At 36.2% G+C, this 16,432-nt stretch overlaps 1 protein-coding gene across 2 annotated transcripts in view; it reads left to right on the forward strand.

Annotated features, from left to right (window-relative positions):
* ALCAM (activated leukocyte cell adhesion molecule) overlaps positions 1-16,432 on the forward strand; it is a 201,369-nt gene that overhangs the window by 163,352 nt on the left and 21,585 nt on the right. The window contains exons 9-14 of one of the 2 annotated variants that reach the window (XM_029214019.1): positions 2,749-2,861; positions 4,940-5,075; positions 5,183-5,316; positions 7,825-7,957; positions 10,063-10,101; positions 10,392-10,509. In XM_029214019.1, the coding sequence (XP_029069852.1) occupies positions 2,749-2,861; positions 4,940-5,075; positions 5,183-5,316; positions 7,825-7,957; positions 10,063-10,101; positions 10,392-10,509 (673 nt within the window). The remainder of the gene's footprint in view (positions 1-2,748; positions 2,862-4,939; positions 5,076-5,182; positions 5,317-7,824; positions 7,958-10,062; positions 10,102-10,391; positions 10,510-16,432) is intronic. The other variant, XM_029214020.1, reaches the window with a different exon arrangement.

The following is a 16,432-nucleotide window of genomic DNA, read 5'->3' on the forward strand; positions in this document are numbered from 1 at the left end:
CGCAGGCTCAGCGGCCATGGCTCACGGGCCCAGCCGCTCCGCGGCACGTGGGATCTTCCTGGACTGGGGCACGAACCCGTGTCCCCTGCATCGGCAGGCGGACTCTCAACCACTGTGCCACCGGGGGAGCTCCCTGCTTATGTTTAAGAGATGCTAGCTACTCAGGACGCTAAAGAAAGAGAACTGTCGTTTATATCACCTGTATATCAGGCAGAGAAGGATAGATGGCAGAAGGTTTAGGCAAAAGGCTGTGCTGCAGCTACATAATACCTCAATGATTAGCTGCGATTAAAAAGAAAGTAAACAAAAGCATATAACAGTTTAATTGAATTTCAGTGCATTTAATTGGATTTAAATACATTTTGGTTTTGGAAGGTAGGCTTTAACACTGGGCTTTAAGGCCTGTGTTGCTCTGAAAAGCTAAAATACCATATGCTAACATATATATATGGAAGCTAAAAAAAAAAAAAATGGTACTGATGAACCTAGTGGCAGGGCAGGAATAAAGACGTAGACATAGAAAATGGACTTGAGGACAAGGAATGTGGGAGGGGTAGGACATGGGAAGCTGGGGCGAAGTGAGAGTAGCATCAACATATATACACTACCAAGTGTAAAATAGATAGCTAGTGGGAAGCAGCCACATAGCACAGTGAGATCAGCTTGGTGCTTTGTGATGACCTAGAGGGGTGGGATAGGGAGAGTGGGAGGGAGACGCAAGAGGGAGGGGATATGGGGATATATGTATTTATATGGCTGATTCACGTTGTTGTACAGCAGAAACTAGCACAGTATCGTGAAGCAATTATACTCCAATAAAATCTATTAAAAAGAAAAAGCTAAAATAGCATTGCAAGTAAATAAGATTTTACTCTAAATTACATGAAATGAAAACATAAAAATCTTATTTTTGCTCATTTATTCTAAATTGTTTGCTTTCAAAAAAGATTTGTTTCCTTTCCATAGATGACTAAAGGGAGTAGATAGAGAAGCACCAACCAGTACTTGCACATATTAGCAGAACAGACCTCTCATCAGGCTTTTAGCCCACAGATCTATAGTTGCTGTTGAAGCATTTACTAGTCCTCTGCCAATTCACTCACATATAGATTCTTCATCCAAGCTTTCAAAGTCCATCATCATCCTTTAAAATCACTTCTTTTATCTTCTCACTGGCAAGTTAACTGTCCAGCTAAGAAAAAGCTTTAACTTGCCCTGAATTGAATTTTCATCTAAATATAATTCAACCAAATATTCTGAGGAAACTCCACTTTTCTATGTGATAATGCCTATTTTAATATTAATGAGAAACATGCTTCTTCCCTTCATTCATTCAACAATAGTTTTTGAGGGCCTACAATGTGGCAGACACTGTAGATACACAGTGACAACTCAAGTCATGGTCCCTATCCCAAAGATGCTTACAGCCTAGCAGGCGAAACAAGTGTTGAAAATAATGCTGTAAACAGTCAATAAATTACAATTATAACATGTAAAACCAAGGAGAAGCACAGGATGCAATAGCAAATCCCACTGCCATAGGATAAAGTCCCAACTCTTAGCATGGCAAGCACAGTCCTTAATCTGGCCTTAATTACTTGTATAGGCTTACCTTCCATGTGTTATAACCATTCATACCAGTTTACTCACCACTGTGAAATCTGCCAAGCTCTCTCACCCCTTTGCCTTTGCTTATGTGGCAGAAGTTTTCCCAACATCTCTGCTTATCAAAGCCCTTCTCAACCATCAGGGGCCACAAACAGATACTGCCTCCATGCAATGCCTTTATTACTGCTTTGAAAGCCAAGTTGGTTCTGTTCTCCACACTCCCATAAGTCTTCGCTTGTACCTCTGTCTGTAGCCCTTACTCTAGTTTTTCAGCAAATATTTCTTGAGCTCCTAATCTATAGTACGTTTGCCACTAGGTGCTGATTTCATGCTGCCGTGTAGTGTCATCACATATTTGAGTGCATATTACCTCTACCTCAAATTGTAAATTGTAAGCTCATTATTCATCTCAGTATCTCCTGTCAGTGCTTGGAACATAGTAGTTGTACAATAAATGTTCTTTTGAACTGGATTTTCCTCATACAGATCATACCATGACAGTAAGATTTTTATAGAAATTACTTTCCATCTGAAAGATTTTACTTCCTTAGATGTATTTATACTCTGTTTTTAAAAAATGGTATCTGCTGACAGTGTACCTAATAATAAATCTTATTTAAAATTTCAACTGCATGAGAAACGGGATAGCATTTTTGAAAAATATCTAACCATTATAGTCAATTCTCTCTGAAGAAACACGTAGACACCTAATGGTTTTTTAGTTTATCACCTGCTGTCTAAATATACTTGATTTTCCCATGGTGTGCCTTATCAACTCTTTTTATAATATTTACTTAGTCATCATCTTTCTTTATTTTCTTCCAGAAGTGATTTAAGAATTTTTTTCTAAAGGTGATAGGCCCCAGGTGAACACTTACATGCAGTCAAAACATCAATCATGTTAACTGCAAATAAATGCATAATCAATTAGATTGACCGTTCACTTGTCCAAACTGATCTCAAAGCTGGCTTGAAAAGCTAGACTGATTATGCTACAGTTCAGTTATTTCAGTCACATAAATCACTTCTGAATTTCAAGTGCAGTTAGAAGGATTTTTTTTCTTTCATCTATTTTTTTCTCAAAAAATATTTTGACTATCTTTCTGGAGTTGCATTTCAAGCATATTTTCTGCTTCACAGATTTGGATTTGTCCTTAAACCCAAGTGGGGAAGTGACCAAGCAGATTGGCGATGCTCTGCCTGTGTCATGCACAATATCTGCTAGTAGGAACGCAACTGTGGTATGGATGAAAGTAAGTAATATTCCTTGGTAATATTCCACTGTTTGAACTGATTTCTTTTTAGGCTTCTCATATATTTATACAATATGTTTATACACCCACACTCATACTCTGTTTCTCTCTATATAATACAAATCATACCACAATAAACTTTTTTAGAGGTACTCAGCATCACTATGGCATCCATAATTGATTCTCTGAAACTTAGTTTGGGGCATTAATTTAATTATGTGTATCTACTGAGTAATTATACACATACACACATGCACATGGTTACACACACATATACAGTTATATACTTTAGGGATTAACATCTTCCAATGTGTTTTAATCCACAACATTATAAACAGTGTGTTTACAACAACCATGTGAAATATGTAGGAAAATGATTATTTCCCCACATTATTCAAAAGAAGTTGAGGCAGGAGAAATCAAAGAGCCACAGGTGACAGAGTGGAGACGAGCTCAGGCCATACCCAGCATAAATACTGCACTCTAGTCACATAACCTTCTGCCTTTCTGCTGAAACTGACCTTAAGTGTCTGAATGTGGGTTCCATGAATTAGTAGCTCCTTGAAGGCAGAGATATCTTTTCACCCCTGGGCCATAGTAGAACACCTGGAACATACTAGGAGCTTTGTCTGTATTTCCTGAGTACTTATATTCTTGTAATTGTCTGAAATGTAGGCCATTACCTGGGGACCCAACCATTGGTATTATCTTTTTAGAGTGAGAAAGTAGAATTGGTAATTGGTGATTTGAGACAAGGTTATCACCAAAGGGAAAGGTTGTAACTATGTTCCCTCCACTTGAATCCTTGGCTAGTGTATCTGAACACCCAGTCCATTTATTACTAGAACATGGCATATAACAGAAGCACTTAACCAGTGATGTGTTGACAAAACACATACAAACCACTTAAAATAGGGGTTGGCAAGAATTATCTTTGTAAAAAAAATTGTGGGAAATTTATTGCTAGAGTTTCTTCTTGATGAAAATGTTAATTATTTTCTATTGCTTTCTTATCTCTTTTCATGCTGGATCCTCTGTTACTTCTTATCTTACTCTTAAAGCTCAGTTTCTTCTTTCACTTTCTTTTAAACACAACCTCATCACAACTTCTTATTTACTCAGATAGTTAAAATGCATATTTAGCATGAGGTATTTGTAGTAGTTAATGGTCAAAGGGCTAGAGAAGTTCTAGGCATATGAACACTCATAGTGTGTTTTACTACAGGACTGGAGAAACTAAATTTACTTGGCTAAGCCAGTTTCCACATCAGCTGCAGTCACTGCTGTTGATTAAATACCTCGTGTCAGTGGTGCCGATCAATATTGCCTGGCCATTGGTTAGTTGATGGAAATGGAAAAAAATTCGTAGTGAACAAATACCACATAATCTTAAGATTGTGTTTAGTTGTCTTCTTAGGAGCATTTCAATTTCTGGTAAATAGCATTATTTTCTGTCTATAAAATGATTTTCAAAATCAAATGTTGCGTTTCCTTTGTTCATAGGAATTAGGATAGTAATCTGTTATTAAAGGTTTCTTTAAAAATCATTTTTGTCATAACTGCCATGGCTGTGTAATGGACCCCCTGTCTTGAAAACTGTCTCCTATAAAATGACTTTCAGGTATTTATATCCATCATTGATTATGTAGCACAAGTCTCCAATATCTGTCAATTCAAATTCAGCTACATTTACTATAAGGAGTAGCTACTATCAACTGAGAATTCTCCTTAATGTAAACACATTATATTATGCATATAATTAAGTCCTCATAACAATTCAATATGGTAAGATTACTACCCCATTTTACAAATAAGGAAACCAAGTCTCAGAAGTTTATGAACTTGTTCCAAATTATAAATTCAGTAAATAGAAGAGTCTGACATAAAACTCTGATATGTCTAACTCTAAAAGTACAGAGGAAAAAGGAAATCTATTTTTGAAAGAATTTGAAGTTAAAAAAAGAAGCTTTCATTTTCATTAGACCCAGAAGTATAATTTTGGGCTTCATTATTATGTAATAAATACATGGAGAGTTATAATTGTACCATGTGACATAATTAACTTTTTATTTAATCAGGATAACATCAGGCTTCGATCTAGCCCATCATTTTCTAGTCTCCATTATCAAGATGCTGGAAACTATGTCTGTGAGACTGCTCTGCAAGAGGTTGAAGGACTAAAGAAAAGAGAGTCATTGACTCTGATTGTAGAAGGTAATAAAATACGTGAGCACCAATTTAAATTTTTCTTTGAGAATTTAATATCTCTTTCTTTTATGATCTCAGTTCAACATCTTATTTTAAGTGTAATGACATTTTAGGAAAACCTCAAATCAAAATGACAAAGAAAACTGATCCCAGTGGACTGTCTAAAACAATAATCTGCCATGTGGAAGGTTTTCCGAAGCCAGCTATACAGTGGACAATTACTGGCAGTGGAAGCGTCATAAATCAAGCAAGTATTTGTCTTCTTGTTATGTGCTGAACTTGGTCCAATGTGGGGTTTTATTTAGGTACCTAAACTGTAGGCTAGCTTGTTATCAACATGAAATTTGCAGTATATTTTAAGAAGAAGCTTTTGCTAACTTCTTAATTTTCCCAAAGGAAGACCATAACTCAAAGAGAAATTTAAAATCATAGGGCCATGGAGAATGGAAGAATCATTTTGTTGTGGTCAATATCTGTTTTTAAAAGGAAATAAATTAAGTGTTGTTCCATGATCATTAATTCCTGAAACTTGGGTGATTAAAGCACTAACGTATATGCTTTCCTGCATCATGAACTTCCACATCTGAGTATAAGTGGCCTCATTAATAGTTTACTTACTTATATACATTAAGTGTTATTTCTTCTTGAAACTGGGCCCTGGGTTGTGGTGAAGAACATAGTATACTGTGAACATATGGTCTGATTTGCGTGTGCCAGGGCCAGAGTAAGGCTAGCTAAATATATAGTGTCTAGGTTGGTTCCTGCTGAACAAAAATATTCATAAAGTATTCATAAAATAAACAGTAATATTTGTACCTTTGTCACACCATTTTAGTTGGTAGTAGTAAAGGGCTAAGAACTTATGAACACTACTGTTAATTTTCTTTGACACACACACACACACACACACAAAGATGAGAATATGGTCTATCACTAACAGTTCAGAGCTGTAATTCCATTAAATTGCCAGTCAGCTTGAGTTACTGACATACTTGTTAATTCCATCTTCTTTAAGACAGTCTTCATGTCCGTCTTCTCAGTGCAGCCACCTAAAGACTCTTCAGGAATACCCAGATGTGCCATTTGATTGTTTGAATCTTCTGTGCTGCCTTCTTCCCAGCTTCAGACCCAGTTGAAATCTGAGAAGGCATGCATAAACCAGAGTTTCAATATAAAGTTAAAATGTCCATTCTTTCTCTGTCTGGGGAAGTTGGGCAGCTGGTCCAGCTTATGCAATGTAGTTTTGCAGAGCAAGGTGAATTTTGGCTCTTTCACCTATGGGTGATGGATATAAATTTGCATAGCTCAAGTACGGAAGGTCCCCAAAGGAGTGGACACAAGCAAATGCCTCCTGATTTGGTTAAGTGTGATGCGGACACACAAGCAAGAGAACATGCCTGAGGAGGACAAAAAGGCTCTTGATTTCAGAAAAAAGACCTGAATTGCTGACAATGTACTCATCTATTTTTTGGCATAAAAAATGACTGTTTCTTTTCTATTCTTTTTTCTTTCTAGTTCAATTTAGTAATAATTACAGCAAAAATAACTTTTGGTACTGGGTAATGCAAACAAAGAAAATAGAAAAATAAGCATCTGGTAAATATTTGATGAATAAAAAGATACAAAGATTTGAAAGGCCATCCTAGAAATAAGCAAATGTATTGTAGAGATAAACATAATAAAAACAAAGACTCAGTGAGAAAGTTATGTGAAAAATACTAGTGGGAAATGGAAAAAAAGCAGGTGAACTTACTATGAGGATAAAAATAATAATGCCATTCTTCATTGTCAAGAAGGACTGATTCTGGCCCACTAGGTGATATGTTATTTTTCTTGTCCTAGGTTTGTGCTGATACATCCATATTTTTTTATTTGTTCCCTCCTCAATCACATGGTGAATCTATTATTTTACAACTACTGTTACTTGTGCCCCAACCCTACCCCAGGGGCTCCATGATGTCTCTAAGCATGAAGCTCTCTCCTGTCCTCAAGGCCTTTAAGATGTAGTTGAGGAGAAAGCACATAGAGAACAATACAGGATGTGGTGTGTATAATATGTCTCAGAAAAGAATACAAGTACATGCTTGCTTTAGTGGAGTTGGACTTAGGAGTCATGTCCTGGGGAAGAGATTAAAGTGAATTTTCTCTTATGTTTGAAGGAATTAAATGGCGGTGATGATCCTCATTAATACCTCACAAAAACCAAAGGAACTTACCAGTCACTGAAAAAATAACCTACCCTCTGTATTTAGCTCAAGAAAATTGAGGAAAAAAATAGTCTTCTTCCCATGAGAAAACCATACATACCTATGCACTTAGATATCATGGCTTAAGGTAAAGGGATTCACCCCTGTAGTGAAGAACAATGACATAGTTTACAAATAGAATTAAATTCATGTTTATTAGGAGAAAATTAGTGATGAGTTAATCTCTAACTAATTATTTTGAGACAGGTACTATCATGTCAAAATAATGACTAACCTGAGCATCTATTGAAAAAGAAGAGTTTAATTGATTTACTTATTAGAATTAATAATAGAAGCATAAACAGAAATCCAGGTATGGATTCGCTACTCTTTTTCCTCCATGCTGTGGTTATAAACCTAAACTGGTCTTATCTATGACCTTACATGTACCCTTGAATGCCAGATAACACGACGGAACACCACACCTATCCCATTTCATTCAGTATTACTCTTTCTCATGTTTTTAATTCATTTCCATTTCTAAATCCATTTTCCTTTTCTTTTTCCAGACAGAGGAATCTCCTTATGTCAATGGCAGGTATTATAGTAAAATTATCATTTCCCCTGAAGAGAATGTTACATTAACTTGCACAGCAGAAAACCAGCTGGAGAGAACAGTAAACTCCTTGAATGTCTCTGCTAGTGAGTATTTCCTTTCTGGCATTAAAAATGTAAGAAAATTTGAAGTTATTCTTCATTAGTTTAAAATCTTCAATTCCATCTTCCTGTGCTGCATTATGGTAAGTTTTATTTATTTATTTTGCATTTGGTATCATCATCATAAGGTTCTTCTTTTTTCTTTTTTCCTGGTATCCATTCTTGTACGATCCTTGTCTTGACAGTTAAATCATTTCATGTTTTATGGGTCAGAGACTTTATCTTGTACAGGAATATTTCCAAGATCAACAGAGGATAAGGATTAAGTTGCTCTTAATCCATGTTTTGTGTTCAGAGTACAGATAATTCAAAGATTATCTGAAAACATTTCTGTAACAATTTTAATTTTGGTAATTTTTTAATTCCCCTTAATCTGTTATTTTGCATTTCAATTCTTTGTAGTATTTATCCTATTCTTATTTTGCACAGGGATGCCATATGCTTAAAGTCATTCAGCAAGTTGGTAGTAAAACTGATATCAGAATTCCTGAAATCTAGTTTCAAAAATTGATGCTTTTGAATATCATATTTGAATCATAGGTTACAAAAACAAACAAATGAGATTATCTCAGAGAAAGTGACAAAAAAAATCTGTCAATGCTGAAATCAAGGTAATGGAAACATACCAGTAGCAGCTTCTTTATTTAATTTGAAATTATCTCTCATCTTCAATTCTGTAATTCTTTTTTTGCCATGTCAGTCTTAAATCAGGGCTAGCTTAGAATGAGGCTCAGTTCTGGACAAGATGCTAACTGACCCTCCAAACCTTCATTCTTCAGTCAGTTGGAATCCTGTATGTGACATTAGCAGGATAGAGATATACTAGCTAGGAATTAGCTGGAGCTAGGAGAAAATAATTATCTAAAGATAATGGTCCTTAACAGAATATGACTGGAATTTAAAAGCCTTTTGGATTGACAGGAGAAAAGAACCAAACGAACATAACTCTAAAATAGGAGTACTGACTTCTCTGAATTCAATTCAGTGAGTATTGATTTGTCCTACCTACAAAGAGAACTTATCCTTTCCTCCTGAACACAAGTCTCTCTTTTTATTCTAACCCATCGAATAGTGGTTTTCTAGACCTTGCAGTGGTTTGATCAACATCTAATACCATCATTTTCAAGTTCACTGAGCACCGAGAAATTCCAATATAGTATGTATGAGGAGGGGTCTAGGAATCTGCATTTTAACAAACATCACTGGAAGTTCTGATGCAAGCCCATGTGCATAGAAGGATATTTATTTAGTCTAATATTAGATGATAATCCACCACAGTGGCAATCCTTAACATGGGCCAGGAGCACGGCGCTATCAGAGTCATTTGGAGGGCTTTTACAAGCATCACATACATTGCCCCTTCACCTCTGAGATGTCCCCAGTTTTGTTTTTTTGTGTTTTTTTTTTTTTGCGGTACACGGGCCTCTCACTGTTGTGGCCTATCCCGTTGTGGAGCACAGGCTCCGGACGCACAGGCTCAGCGACCATGGCTCACGGGCCCAGCCGCTCCGCGGCATGTGGGATCCTCCCAGACCGGGGCACGAACCCGTGTCCCCTGCATCGGCAGGTGGACTCTCAACCACTGCGCCACCAGGGAAGCCCACGTCCCCAGTTTTAACCTCCACCCCTACCACTTTGAGAATGTCTCTAGTGGCAAATCCCTGACGCTAGAGGATGAAAATGAATTCTCCTCCATTGAGGTCAGAAAATTGGGAAAAAGTTGAGAAACACTACATTGAAGATTTCATACACTGCAACTTGTTTCTCTTAAAAAAGAAGTCCTATTAAAAGGTGGTAGATAGTGGGGAAATTAATATGGATTTCAGATCAATACTATAGCTTGTCAGTTGTGAAGTTATCTGTGGTAGATTAATACCTTTGCAGTTTTAACTACTCGCCTTTCTTTAAAACAAGATGAATTTCTTTGTAGGGAAGTTCACACTCTATTAAGTGTAAATTTTTTTCTACCCTTAGCTGTAGAATAGATATTTTATCTTTGAGTATTTTTACATCATACTATAATGGTAAAGGTGACTTTCATATATCAACAAATTTTGTTTTTAATTTCATATTAACATTTTTCATTTCAGTAAGTATTCCAGAACACGATGAGGCAGACGAGATAAGTGGTAGGTACTATGCTGCCGACTCTTCTTCCTTGACTATCCGCTCAAGATTTATGAAGTGTCATTGTATAAGTAATTTTCTTAGCTGTCACAATTTTGACTTGAATTAAAATAGCAAATGAGACAAGAGAGTAAGAATGCTAAAATTTTAATCCTTTAAAAGCACAAGTTTGCATGTTACTCTTAGTAGTGAGCCTCAGTCATTTTTAATAAGAAATAATAACTAGATTGACGTATTTTCACAAATGCTTGGCATTGTCTGTAATTGCATGGGCTTTTCTTTTTTGTTGTAGATGAAAACAAAGAAAAGGTGAATGACCAGGCAAAACTAATTGTGGGAATCGTTGTTGGTCTCCTCCTTGCTGCCCTAGTTGCTGGTGTCGTCTATTGGCTGTACATGAAGAAATCAAAGTAAGTTGTAGAAAAAAGATCTTCACTGTTCATTGACTTTCACTGGGAGAAAATAGTGTGTTCATTATGCTCATTTCAGCTGGGCATGTAATTTCTATAATAGGAAAGACATATCTCCCAAATCGGGCTGATCATGTTTTGTCTTCAGCTCACTGTGACTATATTACCAAGACTGGGGACGTGGCTTGGAGTGATTTCACCTGTGTCCCCTTATTTTTCTCCGTCAGTAGTCTGAATTCAATTATCTGATTTTTTTTCAATGCTTAGGTAGATTTTTAAAAAGCACGTAGTGCCTAAAAGTCAGCCATTCTAAACAGTTTGGCTGAGGTTGCTGGAGATTAAGTAAAAGCGGTTAGTACATCCTGCAGGGACAGCTGGGTGTCTTTGCAGTGACAGGTCTGGCCAGCAGTGCAAGTGTTGGTGAGGTAGAGCCATCTTGTTGTCACTACTTCTCTATGCTACTTAGGTCACTTTGTTCCACAGAAGAATCTAATTCAGGGAAAAAGTCATCATTATGTTGTCTTGAGTTTTAAAACAATGATTAGACAAAGTACCAAGATTACTTTAAAAATGATTTAGATGATGTTTAAAGATTATTAGAGTCATGAAATAATACATATGGTATCAACCTCACAAATCATCTAACAGTGGTTTATAATGAAAATCCGGTTGACCAATGAAGATTCTTAACATACACACATGCCTAGTATTCCTCATTGCCCCAGCTCTGACCCTAGGTTCAGATGCAACTGGTCAGAGATGCAATTCTAGCATTGCAGTTTTTAAAAGTTCCATTGGTGATTATGTGGTGTACCCCTGGTTTCAAACATGGGTTTCAAACTCCTGTATCTAATAAATGAGGAAATTGAATTTTGCAAGGGGATATGTATAGCTAGCGGCAACTTTAGACTTTATTTTATATTTTCTTGATGTCTTGATAATAACCCCTTTCAACAACTCAGGTAAGTTAACTTAAAAGAAAATCAAAAGAAAAAACAGACTCAATCAGATCCATGATCTCACCCTGTAAAGATACAAATGTCAGTGAAGTAACATTTGAATGGAGCTGCCATCAAATGGAGGCAGTGGCTCAGAATTTTTAAAGTCACGTAATGTGAGCATGTACTGAGTTATATTTCGTTCTCACAATCCATCTCTGAAGTAGGTACTCTTATTATACATATTTTACATTGGAAAAAACTAAGGCAAAGAATGGTTAAATGACTTGCTTGAGATTACACAGTTGTAAGGGATAATTATATTCGATTTAAGGCAGTGATATTTTAGAATCTTTGTGCTTAATTACTAGTTCTTATTTTCTCTTGTTATGCTTTACTTTTTCTCTTTTTCAGTCACATAAGGCAGAAACACATTGCTGTTGTGTGTTGTAGTTGATATACATGTCCACTCACACTAGGGCACAGTCAGTTCTAATCTTGGCACTTCAGTCCTCAATCTTGAACAGTCTGCACTATCACTTGATAACAAATGTGGGTTTTTTCTCAGCGAAAATTTTACCTACAAACACTTCATGTTGCTTTGTGCCCATGATTTCCATGGAAAATTTAGAAGATTGCCTGTACTACGTAAAAGAAAGGAAGTGCAAACAGTTGCCCAGAGGTGGTATCTATCTTACAGAAATTCTCCTTCTGTGTGTGTTTCCTGACTATCAAAATCTTATCCTACCTTTATAATCCACAGTGAGGTGCTCACAAATTTAACAGCTTGGCCTCTAGGGTATTTTGGTTTTATTTATTTAGGGTTTCTGAAGCACTCCAAAGTAATTTTATTTCTTAAAAGAATGAAAATAAAATTTCTCTGTATCCTGGAATTGAGCTGAAAAATAAACAGCAGTCCTCTACATTATGTTCAAATGAATGTTAAGTTCTTGGAGCTCCCCCAGCGTCCTTAATCATCCTATTCTGATTGCCAATGTCTCATCATACCCTGTTTGTCCTTCTATGAATAGAAAAAAATTGTGTGTGTGTGTGTGTGTGTGTGTTTTGTTTTTTTTGTTATGTCATTTGTCATTACCATATGGTAACCCAAAATTAAAATCATGGGTAAAAAAATGCTGGACATTTAGCTTCATAGTGTCTTTAGGTTAAGGGTTAAGACTTCATGCATTTCCTTTAAAGTACTTCATTAAATTAAGTGCTTATTTTACCATCTGACACGAACATTTGTCTAAATAACTGTTATTTAATTGAAAAGTGCACCAACTTTTCTAGTGTCAGTATTATTGGTAATCAAAATAATAAATTTCAATTCTTACCCCAAGCATCAAAATGTTTTTATTAAGAATTTGCAGAGCTTTTCAGATTTGCTAAGTGCTTCACATTTCTAACTAGTTATTCTTTCTACTGCCCTCTGAGATAAGCAAGCACTTTTGCTATATGAGTTATTGTTAACACCTGTATCCAGAGTAAGTGCTTCAGGGTAAGAATTGCTAAGTCTATTTTTGGGTCTACTATACTCTCTTTTTTTTTCTTCTAGATAACTTCACCTTTACAAATCAATATGAGAGTTTCATTTCTGTCTTAGCTTAATTCATCACCATTTTACGTGGATATGAGAGATTTTTAATAAAGATATGGTCCATACTTTTTCCGCAGATACCTAAAGAAATATACCCTTGTGTTTATCATCCTGCAAAATAATACCATCAACAATCTTAGTGAGTCACCCATTATTGCAAACAACTTTGAGCCACAATTATATTAGTTCTTTGCATTTGCAATTTAAAAAGCCAGTGGAGAGAGAAATGAGGGAAACAATCTTTTATACCCAAGTAGAATTTAAGAATACATTTGTTAACATACCTAGTGGCTACTCAAATAACATGCACTCCCCATTCCATTAATATGAGATACATATTTTTATATCTATTTTAAATATGGAAAGGATATGCTTAGCAGTTGCGCTTGACACTGTGATATGGTATATTCATTGCAGAATAAGGGCTCATGATTCCTCTGCTGTTTTGATTCATATAACTTCTCACTGGAATTTTTTTTTTTTAATTTGAGATATTTTGATAGTGAGAATGGATGACTCCAATCATTTCCTGTGTATGTAGGGTATTAACTGACAGTTCCAGGCAAAAGGTATTAATTGACTAAACCCAGTTCATATCTAGTTGTTTAACAGATAGGAAACATTAAAGACCTAGAGATAATTCAATGACTTTTTAAATTATTTACTCCCTTTCTCTCCATCCTGTTCTCTGAACATTGTTTTTATATCTGCAGGAAGTTGAATGTTACTATTTGAGTTCGAAATTCTCTCCTGCATATCTTATATTACAAGAACTAATGAAAAATTAAAAGAGTCAAAGATAAAGGAAAAATGTAAGGTAGCATGATGTAGCCACAAACTTATTCAGAACTGTATTAAAACCATAATTTCCAGGTTGGTTGCATTTAAGAGACCCTTGACCACCACCATACTTCTTATCACTAAACTGGAAGTAAGCAGTAACCAGACATTTGTAATCTCAAAATACACATTGTGTGAATACTGGAAGTTTACCAAGAGATTTATCTTTTGCAACTGTGGAACTCATGACTATTTTCATGAAGTTTTTGTACAATATGTAGGCAATATGGAAGTCTAAAAATCACAAATATCTTTTGTCAGTTTTGCCTTTTACAATGCTTTACTATTCTACTACTGTCCTAGGGAAAAAAAAAAAAAAAGTCCTAAATTGGCAAAAGACTAAAGAAGACTGCCTATAACCCCCAAACTTCAAGAAATACTGTTAAATTAAGGCTTTCTAAAACCCTTCTTATTAGTATCTCTTAATATATGGAACAGGATCTTGCAAGAAAGTTGATTTTAACTGAATTCTATTTCCAATCAATACTCTGTCTAAAATCAAATATATGTTCCCATGAGGGAACTTATTCAGACTCCCTGCTGAATCAGTTGAAAATATAGTGCTGAAGGACCATTTATAGCACATTTTGAGTGACTTTCCTCATTTATTACTATGTAAGCATCTTCTTCTCTTTTTGTACTTTTACTCAAATCCTCAAATTTTAATGAGGTAAATTTAATAAGGTAACCATATTTCATAGTATCTAAGGCTCAGTGAGTGTAATCTGCCTAAGATAACACATGTGATATCTTATTCCATATACCATATAAACTTTGAAATATATTTTGCTGCCTCACCAGGACTTCTTTGGAATTGAAACTTCGTCTCTGACTTTGATTGCCTGCTGGCATTTAATATAGTGCTAGGGGTGGAAGGGTGTGCTCTCAAGTGCAGGGCTGATGTGGCCTCTCACCTTGTATTAGACGTCAAGCTAATCCAAGTTTTCGTTTCTTTTTCCTTCCCTACCCATAGACTGGCAGGCAGCCAAAAGAAGGAAGAAATTATTCTATCAAAGCATAAATAACAGGGGAGACTAGAGGGGAAATAAGATAATGTGGAAATGCTGGAGTCCCCCTTTAGTCAATCACAAGGTCATTGGCCACCCAAAGGGCAGAACCATTCATGGCCCTGCCCTCTCCTACTACATGTGAACTGAAACATTTCCAGAGGAAAGAGATAGCATCAAAACATAATGTTTTCAATTTTTATCTCTTCTAGCTGTCTGTATGTATGCATTTCACTTTATTTTTTTTTAATTTCATGTGTTTGGTTTAATTATTGTTTCAAAGGTGAAGGGAAATCCTGTTCCTCAAGCATCTGCCTCTGACCAGGCTGTGTTAGCACATTACCCACCTAAAGGAAACACTTTGAATGATGATGCTGAATACATGCCAGTGGCATCCTGCTTTCATGCATATTCAGTACTGTTACATTTATTTTGATCTACTGATACTTTACATAATGGTGGTTCCCATATTTACTATTGCCCAAGTGAAAGCCATTTTCTATTTTTCACTGAGGACATTAGGAAATCTATTTTAATGGAGAGTTTCTTTGGAGAGTCTTAGAAATGCTAAGGATATCAAATTGAAACTTGTAATAAGTTCAACTATTTATTCTTCTTTGTTTCCTTCTTCAAACCCAGAAATTGATGACAACTGTCTTTCTAAGATGCAGTGGTTAGAGCCCTCCTCTCCTCCTGTAGCTCTTTATTAAGCTTGGCCCAGGAGGCAACTTACTTTGCTGAGAGCTGTGACCAGGGAAGAAAGAAAAATAACTATTCTCATGGGTATGACCCTAATTACCTGCACAGGTATCAACGACCGGTTTGCTGAAAGTGGCAATTCCACACCGCCAGGGTCCCAGTCTTAAATACCCATAGTCCTGGTGCCCTTCTGTGCTGTGTCCCAGGCATGCTATAAATTAGAAATCACAGAAAAGGCCCCTCTAAACAAGGAAGTGATAATAATTCCTCATGTTGCCTCTGAGTTTTCAAATTTGTTATACATATGCCTACACTTGGGAAACCTAAAGTCTTATGAACTCTTTCATGTGTGAATTATTTTACATGGGTATTGTTTTTATTTTCCAAATATACATTTCTGTTATAACACTTTATGTATCTTTTCAAATGACACCACATTCCAAGATTGTGATGTACTGGTTATGTGTGCAACTCCTATCCTCCTTCACTTTTCCTATCTCCTTCATCCCCCTCTAACCTATTTGTTAGCTGAGATATAATTGACGTATAACAATGTATAAATCTAAGGTGTACCACATGTTGATTTGATACATTTATATATTGCAATATGATTTCTACTGTAGCATTAGTAACACCTCCATCCAGTCTCTTAGCAACTCTGAAGCATTAAAATAAAGGCACACTGGGCTTCCCTGGTGGTGCAGTGGTTGAGAGTCCACCTGCCGATGCAGGGGACACGGGTTTGTGCCCTGGTCCGGGAAGATCCCACATGCCATGGAGCGGCTGGACCCGTGAGCCATGGCCGCTGAGCATGCACGTCCGGAGCCTGTGCTCCGTAA

The sequence above is a fragment of the Monodon monoceros genome, unplaced genomic scaffold (genome assembly GCF_005190385.1).
Source record: "Monodon monoceros isolate NGI ecotype Baffin Bay Population unplaced genomic scaffold, NGI_Narwhal_1 Super_Scaffold_11, whole genome shotgun sequence".
NCBI lineage: Eukaryota > Metazoa > Chordata > Mammalia > Artiodactyla > Monodontidae > Monodon > Monodon monoceros.